This window comes from Parasteatoda tepidariorum, chromosome 9, assembly GCF_043381705.1.
Source record: "Parasteatoda tepidariorum isolate YZ-2023 chromosome 9, CAS_Ptep_4.0, whole genome shotgun sequence".
In the NCBI taxonomy this organism is placed as follows: Eukaryota; Metazoa; Arthropoda; class Arachnida; order Araneae; family Theridiidae; genus Parasteatoda; species Parasteatoda tepidariorum.
Window position 1 is genome coordinate 40858825 of NC_092212.1, and position 12075 is coordinate 40870899.

General features: G+C 29.8%; 1 protein-coding gene across 1 annotated transcript in view; it reads right to left on the reverse strand.

Moving 5' to 3' along the window:
• Window positions 1–6849: 6849 nt before the first annotated feature.
• Window positions 6850–12075, reverse strand: part of LOC122269845 (uncharacterized) — a 13203-nt gene continuing 7977 nt past the window's right edge. The window contains exon 2 of the mRNA XM_043044806.1: window positions 6850–6861. Coding sequence (XP_042900740.1) covers window positions 6850–6861 — 12 coding nt within the window. The remainder of the gene's footprint in view (window positions 6862–12075) is intronic.

Genomic DNA, 12075 nt, shown 5'->3' on the forward strand with positions numbered 1-12075 from the left:
AACACAAACATAAACAAAGCAAACACGGCGTTTCAGATAGCTTTGTGATCTTTGAGCTAGTAAAAAATAATTGAATGTGCAGTATAAGTTGAAACAGAAGGTATTTAAAAACGAAGTTAGCTGTGAATGCATATATATTGCATTCACAGCTTTTTTTTATTTTTATTTATTTATTTATTTATTTTTTAAGAAAGCTTACCGAGTTTTAGAAAAAAGTAACGATTTCATTCGATATTTCCGTTACAAATACTTTTACTTTTTCCCTAAAAAAGTAACGAAAGTACAAGTAAAAGTACTAAATTTAAAAAGTAACGAAGTACAAGTAAAAGTACGTACTTTTTACTTGTACCGGCGGTACAAGTAACGAAAGTAAAAGTACTGCCATGTATGAACTTAGTATATACGCTGTATGGACCATGAAGAAATGAATTCTACAAATAAAGTAAAATAGTTCAAATTACAAAAAGGACAAAAAATCTGTCAGAGACACTTAAAATTTAATTAAATTGCAGAATGCGAACAACATATGCTTCCTTGACACCGGATAAATCTGGGAGCGTTTCATGGATTTTTCTCCCTCTAACGAAAATGCGGTTAATTTCCATCAATATGTCCTCTATAAAGGCTAGTTTGTCCGCTTGATTTAGGAGTTCCATTGTCTTCTGCATTGGGTTTTAAATTGCAAGGTTACGAAGCTGAACATAGATAGTCGTAAACTCAGAATTGAGTTGACCGTTAAACACCGATTATAAAATAAATTACAATTACGTGATGAAAGCGCATTAAAGCTTGTTCAATGGTAGAGCGAAGAAATTATCGAGAGATTTCAGCAAACTTTCGTTTAGCAACCAATCGTATCAGCAACCATTTATGGCTTTCAACTTATTTAAATTCCTATTTCCTCATCCATAAACACGATTTTACAGGAATCTCGATAGCCAGAACTTGCAATGATTTAATCGGCTGAACTAGGAGGCCAAGAACAACGCAGTTATTTAACTTGTTTGAAGCAGTTATTTGCCCAACGTGGATAGTTTCTCCATCTTGAATGAAGACAGCAGCTTGAAAAAATTGCAGTTGTCGTAAAACAGGAATAACCTGTTGTCGAAGGAATTTATTGTAACCCGCTCACTCGAGACAGAGCACGTTTTAGGATTTAAAAAGTAAGAGGCTAAAAAAAAGGAAGAAAAAAAAACGATTCAAGGATAAACAGAATGCAGTGGTTGTTTGTTGGTACAGGACGTGGAGAGGTGAAGTATCCCATACGCGAAAATTTAGAATCCATCTGAAGAATAGTACGCCTCATATGATTATAGAACTTGCCAAGAGCACGTGTTACCAACTTCCTTTCTCGGCAAAAATTAGCAAGCAAATTTAGAGCTTGTTTGGTCAACACCTCCTAGAAGTAGAAAGGCCTCAGCACGGATCAATTCAGTAGTCCGATGAGACGAAGTTAACTGCGCAGGAGACGAAAAATAAGAAAGTTGTCATTACGTTAAGGGTACTAAGCTGCGCAGTGGTTGAAAATACAAAATATGTCATTACGTTTGGACTACTAAGGGATATTTATGGTAACCCGTGCTGAGGCCTGTTCTTTCTAGGAGGTGTTGGTTTGGTGCTCTTGAGATATCAGAATACCTCGCTGTTCTTGTACGGAAACCATTTTTAATTGAATCACAGAATTCTTCCGACTGTCGACAATGGAATCGCTGATTTACGTGAGCACTTGTTGAAGAAAAAAAGGAAGAGGAAGCTTATTCAAACGCAGCAGCCACCGCTTCTTCAGACCTTAATAAACATATACATACGAAATCAGGTAGTACAAAACTATTTTTGATATCTTTTTCCAAACGTATTTGGATTTTTGAATACGCAATTATCGGGTAGCCGTGATCTGGAGAGTATGTTTTTAATAGAGTATTCAGGAGATCAGTCGAAAGTTTGCACCCTTTGATGTTAATTTCATTTTTACGAATTTCGCCATATCTCGGGAAGTTTTCAAGAGGAAATTTCTAACTCATAATTAGTAGATTTGTTTACCCGAGGATAATTCCACAGTAAAAATAAAATTTTATTAATCATTTATTATTTTATAAAATAATGGTCAAAAATTTTTTACATTTTAAATTACGAAAAATTTTACAACATTTTAAGTTATGCAATTACAAATAAAAAAAAAAGCTTAATTGAAAGAAATCGGTCGAATATTTTCTATATAATAGAATTTCGTAAAAGTCATTTCTTAAAATTTTATTTCTTAAGAGCTATTCAAATTATTTTGTTTATATCTAGGATTTTGTCATTTAAAATAGTACAATTTAAAATTGTGAGAATTTTCATACAATCAAGGCTTTATTTAGAAGTTTTTTTGGGTGAGATCATTGGCGTCTTATCTCTTAATTTCTGATAAAACTAGGTCGTTTGTATTCGGAAATAAAAACAACATGACAAGAGTTTGAAAATTGTTTTTCTAAGTGGCAAGGAAGGAATTATATTTGCTGAGAAAGATAAAAAAAATGATGAAATGAATGCCTGAAGAGATAATTATGCTTATTTTTTTATTACTATTAAGTAAAACACTTAAATAAAGGTGTAATATTTATGTTTCCGAAAAAATTGAAAAGATTAAATTTCGTAAAAATGATAAAAGGGCAGAGAAAATCCGTCAGGAAGGAAAACATTTTGGAAGCTTCCAGCGACCTCCTGCGGCCTGATGATAAACCAACGATGGCCCTGGGACCGACGATTTATGAATTATATAATTTGAAGTCACGCTTCTTAATCATGAAGCTTTGCATTTTTATGAGAAAATCCGAAAATTAGGCACAAGTTATTCAAAGTTATATCTTTTTCTTTATTATTCTTTCTTTCATTTTTTTCTGTACTCTGCATGCTACATCCATCCGTCATAATCAAAATCAGGATTTGTACATCCCTGACTATTATATACCAAATATAAATAAATCTAAATTAACAAAATAATAGTTAATATTAAAAAGTTGCTGCATGAAAAGGTGTTAAAATCATGTTCACCTATGTACGTGTATGTATGTGGTAATTTTTTATAATATCATAGTTTATTGAATTAAGAGTAACTTTTCAATTTATTTCAGAATGTTCTAGAAAATCAAAAGTACAAAACTATATATAGCTGTCATAACTTAGCTGTCATAAATGACCTCAGACAATATTCTAAAAATTAATTTAAAAAAAAATAAAGCTTGAATGAAAATTAAATCATATCACAAAAATAATAATAAAAATAATTGAAAAAATATGAATAATTAGGTTTAATTGAGTTTATAAAAATAATTAGGTTTGCGAGATCCTTTCTTTTTTGAACTTTTTAAGAGATTACCTACTTTACCAACTTTACTATTCTTTCTTTTATCCTATTTTTAATTTCCCTTTTATTTTTATTCATTTAAAAAATTATGTTAAAATAAAAGATCAAAATTCTGGTAGATTCGACGTTATTTTTTTAGTGCATTTTTAAAAAGGTACTTACCAGGAAATTTAATTCTTCTTAAACTAGGTTACACGATGTTCAAATTGTACGTGAACATGGTATAATTTTACAACTTATTAAAATTGCAGAAAATGTGTACAATAGTATGTTTCGAAATTTCGATATTAAGGTTCAACTTTGATCCACTTTTCTGTAATTGGAAAAAGTTAGCTTATTTTGGGCATAAATATATCATCAGATTTTGTGATCAATTTCTTTTCTATCTGATATAGATAAAATACAAAAATGCGTGTTTTTGATAAAAATATTTTTTTTTAGTTTAGTAATTGCAAAATGCAGTTTCAGTGTCTAACACAAATTTAAATTTGTATGCATAAACAATTAAATAAAGTTATTAGAGTTTAATCAACCACACCAAACAATAAAAAAACTCATGAAAGCTTTAAGCTGAAATCTTATTTCAGCATGTATTTTTTAATTGCAAAGTTTTTGCATACTTTAAGATTTTAAAGACAACTTGTTTAATTAAAATAAAAATGGAAGAAACTGTTATATTTTGTTTCATTTGTTAAAAATACCAAAAACTTACATACGAAATATTTATTCATAAATTTTATTAAACATATTATTACAAAAATATTATTAAGCGTTTAAAAATTAAGGTAGACAATAAATAAATTTCTGAGCTATATTTAAAATAATAATGCTATTTACAGAACAAAATGTTTTCTATACAAGTCAGCATAATTAGTTATAGATGAATACTAAGTATATAGAATTTGTATACAATGTAAGACATATTAAAATTCCTTATATCTTAAGAGAACAATGACTTGGCAATGGCACTGAATTCAAATTGCAAGATTATTATATTAAGTAGGGCAAGTAATGAAGCATTTTAATAAATTCGTAAAAAAAAATTCTTAAAAAGGAAGTTTCTTACGAATACGAAATAAAATCCCTCAGAATGATTCGAGTTAAAATACAAATTCAAGTTCAAGTTACTGAAAATATTCAAGCTCACGCTTTTGCATGAAATATAATGAAATGAAACGTTTAACTATTTAAAATGCTAAATCAGTAGTGGGCAATTCCGTTTTTACGGATGTAACATTAGTAGACTTTAAATGAGTATAACTTAAATTAAAAATTATCAAATACTTGTAATATCTTCCGTATGGATAACACTTGGAGTTCTCTGTACTTGTTCCGGACCTTTTTAACTTCCGTGATTTTCTTTTATTAAAGAAAAGCTATTGTTATAGTAACGTAACTCACACAAATGTCAAAGATGCACAATCGACAATTTGCTTATAAATTTCAATGAATTATACCAATTTTTTTAAATAGACATTTAGGAGATTACAAATTTTTTACAAACATTTAAGTTTAAAAATTGCAACTTTCAATAATTATAAAAATCACTATCTAATTTTTTCCGCACGAAACACACTATCATTTTAAATTATGAAATACAAAATGGATCCCGAAAATACATGAAATGTTATAAGAGGAAATTTACTTACAATTAATAATAAGCAGTCTAATGATTTCAAGAACATATTTAGGAAAATATAACTAGAAAGAATTTAATTAAAAATTTTTTGAACTAAACAAATACTTTTTATACCCTTCTTTTGTAAAAGAAATAATTACATGCTGACAGTAAAATAACTTACCTACCCAATGAAGCCTATTAATCTAATTAGGCTCCCTATTTTCAATTATTAAAAAAGACTTTCCATAAAATATATAATACTCCACAAATTTCATGATAATAAAAGCTCTTACAACAGAAATTTAAAAATATAAAATATAAAATTTAATAAAAACTTAAAGAGTTCTTCCTTTGCTAACTATATATTGTAAATTATTTATGTACAAAATGCATTGAATTATAAAGTTTTTGGTTTGTCTTTAAAGTAAGCCTTTTAAAGTAAAAATGATTTAAAATTCGTAAGCATTAATTTATTTAGTAATTATTTGAAATACATTTTAACATTATAAGCATAATTACTGATTCTGAAATTTACAGTTATATTTTGGGGAATTAATAATATTTCTACCATAAAATTCATAATCAACTTATTTTTACAACTATTTCGAAAAATACTTAAATTATTATTTACAAACCCTACACTATTATCCATGCAAAACAGTGATAGTTTTTTTTCCGTAAATTTTCGCATTTTAAGACATTTAAGTTTGCAATTTTTGGCAAGCAGTAACTACAAGAGCAAGAACTTCGGAGGTCAATTTGAAATCACTGTTCATTAAATCTCTCCAACTTTGTTTATTAGATACCACCGGAAAATGATTCACGATAAAACTAACAGCTAAATCTTTCAATTTCATGTCATTATGCAATTCAGCTAATTGCAAGACATCACACACAATATTAGCAACTTCATCAGCTGATTCAGAAAGTTTGTTTTGCAATATATGAGAACAAGCATTCCGTAACGGTGGTACATCATACCTATCACCTAACGAATACAGTGGCACAACAGTTTCCATTGATCGATCTTCAATCTCACCAGTGTAAAGGTACATTAGAAATTTTTCAAACGGAATCTCAGAACAATCAGTGATGGTAATAGAATTGGATGAGGATTCTAAGAAATCGTGTTCCATCATTTTCTTGAAAACTGGCGAGCGGGAACATAACATGAACTTGTGAGCACGAAGTATGTTTTCACCAATGCGAATTTCTAAATCACACATTTCGCCAGAAGTATAAATAGATCTTAAGTCTTGAATTAACTCTTTCGGATTATCAACATAAGATTTGTTTCTTGAGTCTTCGTTAACTGGGGCTGAAGAGGATTTTTTATGACTTTTGCTTTCTTGAAGCGGCAAAGAAAGTTCAGGCGGGGAAGTAAGATCTTTGGGTAGTTTTAACTGGAGTTTAAAGATAAATTTTTCAGTACTTAAATATGTAGCATATGGTAAATAAAATTGACATATTACCGAATACGAATCTAAACCACATTCCTCCGCAACCATAAGTGATGTCAATGGATAAGAATTTCCATCTAAAGTGAAGACCATAAGACTTACACTGGAAACTTCACTTGAAGCATAACAGTCTCTCAAGTAGAAAATAATAATACTATGTTTGAAAGGGTTAACAAAATGTAAACTCAAATAACAGTCAGAAAACAAACTGCATAACGTACCAAAAGTAGGACTATGATATGAAGATTTCTGTTCTCTTTTACAAAAGTGCCAATTAAATGAAAATTCATTTTCAGAAATTTTTCGACTCTCAAGTTTGCCAGCTTCTTCCATGTTAATTTCCTTGTGTTCACTGAATTCGCATAGTGACAAAAAAAATTTTCATGAAGCATATCAAAATAAAAGAGAAATATAACTGCTTTTCAGTCCATGTACTGAAAAAAGAAAGATAATCTTACATTGAACAATACCACATCACGAGCATGTTTGCGATAAAGTTACTGATAATAAAGCATTGCGAAAGCAATAAGGGAAACTTACCTAAAAAGCTTTAGAAGTTTTTATTATTTATTTTGATTTAAAATAAATAGCGTCTAAAAACTGATGGCATATCTAAAAACTAGCAAATATTTTCTACAAAGCCTAATCCTTCCATTTAACAGCAAGGTAATAAATGAAACAATTGTAAGTATAAGAAAATGGCTATAACACTGGAATGATGCTTTACGCGTAAATAGTGGAGAGTAATTAAAAGATATTTGAAATTTTATTAAGAAATTCCTTTGTGTGATTGAGTAATAAGAAACTAAAATACTCAAACCCCATGTGCAGAGCTGTTTTGGAGAGAAGGTGCTATCCAATTGACACCTTCTCTCCAAAAGCAATTATACTTTTAAAAAAAACTTTACTAAACCCATGATATTTAGTCTCTCTCTCCTTCTCAATTAAAGTTAGAAATAGGATTTTTTTTATAATCTTATATTTAAAAAAAATTGGATTAAAATTGTCTTTCTAAATGCTTTTTCTTCTAAAATCAAAATTGTTAAAGACACTACCAATTTCTGTCTTTGATTAATTTCATTTTTTAGCAACTGAACTAATATAACGAATAGTAGTCAATAAAAGTCCAAAAATAACCTAACAAAGAAAAAAAATGGAAGCAAAGAACAAAAATAAAATTTTCGTTGTTATGGTTCGTAACAATTCAACAAGTCATCTATAGCAATTTCACGTTTCTTTTTATTTTTCTGGCGTTGACTGTTCAGTAATTTTAATTTCGATTCCTTTTCTCAATTCTGCAGAGTATCAACAGAATTTTAAACACCAAGGCCCTGTGTGATTGTAGTTTTCCAGTTTCTGCTGTAGGGGAAGCCCGGGCAAAACGGGACACCAGGCAAGATGGAACATCGCTTTTTCTTCTATGCGTATCACGGTAGCGACTTCTAAAGTGCGATATTGTTGCTCTTAATACGCACAAGTTTTTTCGTCAGTTCACAAGGTGTTACCGAAATTTAAGCATTGTTTTGTTTTTCTTATAACATGTTAAAATATTTTTCCACTTTTGTATGCTGTTATTATTTGTTTAATACATTGCAATAAATTTTTCAAATTTTTGGCACTGTAGTGTTATTATTGTAAAAACATAATGATTAGTGAAAATTAAAATTTATTTGTTAAAACAAATTTGCAGATAATTTTTTTTAAAAAAATTTACTATCCGGACAAGATGAATCGGGTAGGATGGGACAGCCAAAGTAGAATAAAATTACGAAATAAATGATGATATTCAAGTAAAGATGGACCAAGAAGGGCGAAGAAGCGTAAAGAAGTGCATAAAGATAAAAATGGCTTTTATTTTTGTATATTTTGTGATGAAAAATACGTTCAACCTGTTACTGAAGACTGGATTCAATGTTTAGATTGCTTCGAATGGGCTCATGAACTGTGCAGTGCTTATTCCGGTTTCGGCCGCTTCTTATGCAGAAACTGTGATGTTTAGGAACGTTTTTTTGTCGATTATTCTTTTATTCTGACACTAATTTCTGTGATTTTTTCAATATAATTATGTGTCCCATCTTTCCTGGGTAGCCCGGGCAAGATGAGACAATGTTCTATTTTTGTTTATGTTAAGTTATTTTTATTGAACTTCATTATTTATTTATTTTTTGTATGAAATACGTAAGAGCAATGTTCCCATTAAAAGAAAATAAATATGGCTATTAATTCTATTTTTTTTAATATCGTAATTAAATGCAGGAAAAATATCAGTTGGGATACAAAAAGTAATAACGGTTGAAACAAATTTCATTGTGCCCTGAGGGATTCTTTTACTTATGTTAAAATTTTACTTGTAAAGATAATATCTTTATCTTAAATTAACGTAATACTGGTTGTCTGTTGCAAGAATTGTAAGGAATTTTCGGTAAAAGTATGTAGTGGTTATAATTAAAGTGACCCTATACAGACCCTTCTAGAACCTGTTCTACTTATTGAATTTCGATGAAACTTAGTATATACACTGTATGGACCACGAAGAAATGAGTTCTGCAAGTAAAATAAAATAGTTCAAATTACAAAAAGGACAAAAAATCTGTTAGAATCACTAAAAATTTAATTGAATTGTAGAATGCGCTCAACGTATGCTTCATTGACACCGGGTAACTCAGGGAGCGTTTCGTGGTTTCCCTCTCCCTGTAACGAAAATGCGGTTAATTTCAATCAAAAAGTCCTCTATAAAGGTTAGTTTGTCCCAATGCTTGATTCTGGAGTTCCATCGTCTTCTGCATTGGATTTTAAATTACAAGGTTACGGAATTGAGCATTGATAGTCAGAACTCAGAATTGAGTTGACCGTCAAACGCCGGTTATAAAATGAATTACAGTTATGTGATTTAAGCACACTAAAGCGTGTTCAATGGTAGCACGAAGAAATTATCGAGAGATTTCAGTAGCCTTTCGCTCAGCAACCAATCGTATCAGCAACCTTTCATGGCTTTCAACTTATTTAAATTCCTATTTCTTCATCCATAAACACGATTTTACAGGAATCTCCATGACCAGAGCTTGCAGTGATTTAATCGGCTGAACTAGGAGGCCAAGCACAACACAGTTATTTAACTTATTTGAAGCAGTTATTGCCCAACGTGGAAAGTTTCTCCATCTTGAATGAAGACTGTAGTTTGAAAACGTTGCAGTTTTCGTGGAACAGGAATAACCTGTTGTCGAGGGAATTTCAATTTACTGTAACCCGCTCACTCGAGACAGAGCACGTTTTAGGATTTAAAAGGTAAGAGGTTCAAAAAACGGAGAGAAAAAAACGATTCAAGGATGAACAGAATGCAGTGGTTGTTGGTACAGGACAGTATAAGGTGAAGTACCCCATATGCGAAAATTTAGAATCCATCTAAAGAATAGTGCTCCACATATGATTATAGAACTTGCGAAGGCCATGCGTTACCTACCAACTCCTTTTCTCGGCAAAAATTAGCAAGCAAATTCAGAGTGTTTGGTAGTCTTGAGATAACAGAATATCTAGCAGTTCTTATACGGAAACCATTTTTAATTGTATCACAGAATTCTTCGGACAGTCGACAATGGAATCGCGTATTTACATGAACACTTGTTGAAGAATAAGTGGAAGAGGATGCTTATTCAAACATAACAGCCACCGCTTCTTCATCAGACCCTAAACATATACATACGAAATGAAGTTATACATAACTGTGTCTGAGTGATACCTTTTCTCCGAACGTATTTGGATTTTTGAATATCCAACTTTGCGTGTAGCCGTAATCTGGAGAGGATGTTTTTAATAGTGTATTCAGGAGATCAGTCGAAAGTTTGCACCCCTTGATGTTAATTTCATTTTTACGGATTTCGCCATATCTCGGGAGGTTTTCAAGAGGAAATTTCTTACTCATAGTTATTAGCTTTGTTAACCCAAAGATAATTCCACATTAAAAACAAAAATTTTCATTTATTATCATTTATATATAATATCATTTATTATTTTAAAAAATAATGGTAAAAATTTTTTAGAATTGCAAATTATGAAAATTTTTACACCATTTTGAGCTTTGCAATTATAAATGAAAAACAATACCAAATTGAAAGAAATCGGTCGAATATTTTCCAAATACTAGAATTTCATAAAAGTCATTTCTTAAAATTTCATTTCTTAAGAACTATTCGAACAATTTTGTTTATATCTAGGATTTTGTCATTTAAAATAGTACAATTTAAAATAATGTAAGAATTTTTATTCAATCAAATTTTTATTAAGGGGTTTTTTGGGGTGAGATAATTGGCGTCTTATCTCTTAATTTCTGATGAAACTAGGTCGTTTGTATTCGGAAATGAAAGCTCCATGTCAAGAAATTGAAAACTGTTTTTTTAAGTGGCTAGGAAGAGATTATGTATTTGCTGAGGAAGATAAACAATGATGAATGAATACCTGGATTGATAATTACGCTTATTTTTTTTCATTACCATGTAGAAAACTTAAATAAAGGTGTAATATTTATGTATGATTAAAGAAGATGGAATTTCGTAAATGTGCTAAAAGGGCAGAGAAATTCTGACAGGAGGGGGAAAACTTTGGGAGTTAACACCGACCTCCTGTGGCCCGATGATAAACCGACGATGGTCATGTGACCTGCGATGATGAATTAGGTAATATAAAGTCACCCTTTTTAATCATGAAGCTTTGCACTTTTTCGAAAAAATCCGATACTTAGAGCACAAGTTATTCAAGGTTATATCTTCTTCCTTTCTTTTAATTTTCTTTCTTTCTTTTCTTTTTTTTTTTGTTACTCTGCATGCTACGCCCATACTTCATAATCAAAATTATGATTTTATACAACCCTGACTATTATATAAAAAATCTAAACAAATCTAAATTAACAAAATAAAAATTAATATCAAAAAGTTGCAATATGAAAAAGTGGTAAAAGCATGTTCACCTACGTACCATTCTTGCATTAATTTTTAATAAATATCATAGTTTATTGATAAGGAATAACTTTTCAATTTATTTCAGAATGTTCTAGAAAATCAAAAGTACAAGACTATATACATAGCTTAATTGTCATAAATGACTTCAGATAAGACATAAATGACTTAAATTTAATAAAGCTTGAATGAAAATTAAATCATATCACCAAACTAATAATAATAATAATTCAAGAAAACACGAATAATTAGGTTTAATTAAGTTTATGAAAAAAATAGGTTTGCGAGATTTGTTTTTAAAACTATTTAAAAAAAACTTACTTAGGCAAGAGTCGGGTAGCCCCGCTCACTTAAGGAGTATTGCTTATATTTCTGTATAATATTAAGTAATAATCGATATTTTTGTATGTTTTTATTGTTTTATCATCTAATTAAATAATGCAAAAAGAATAAACCAAAAAGAGAATAGTTAAACATAAAAAAATAGAAATTTAAAAAAACATGTTTTTCAGCTCTTTTCAAAATGTGTCGGGTAGCTCCGCCCAGTTACAAAAATTGTGTTTCTTGGCTATTTTTTCAGGTGTAAATGAGAATGACCAATGTATTGACAATAGATAAACCTCATTTATCATTTTTATCACAAAATTATTTTATTTATTACATATTTATATACTTTTAGTGAATTCTATCATTTAATAA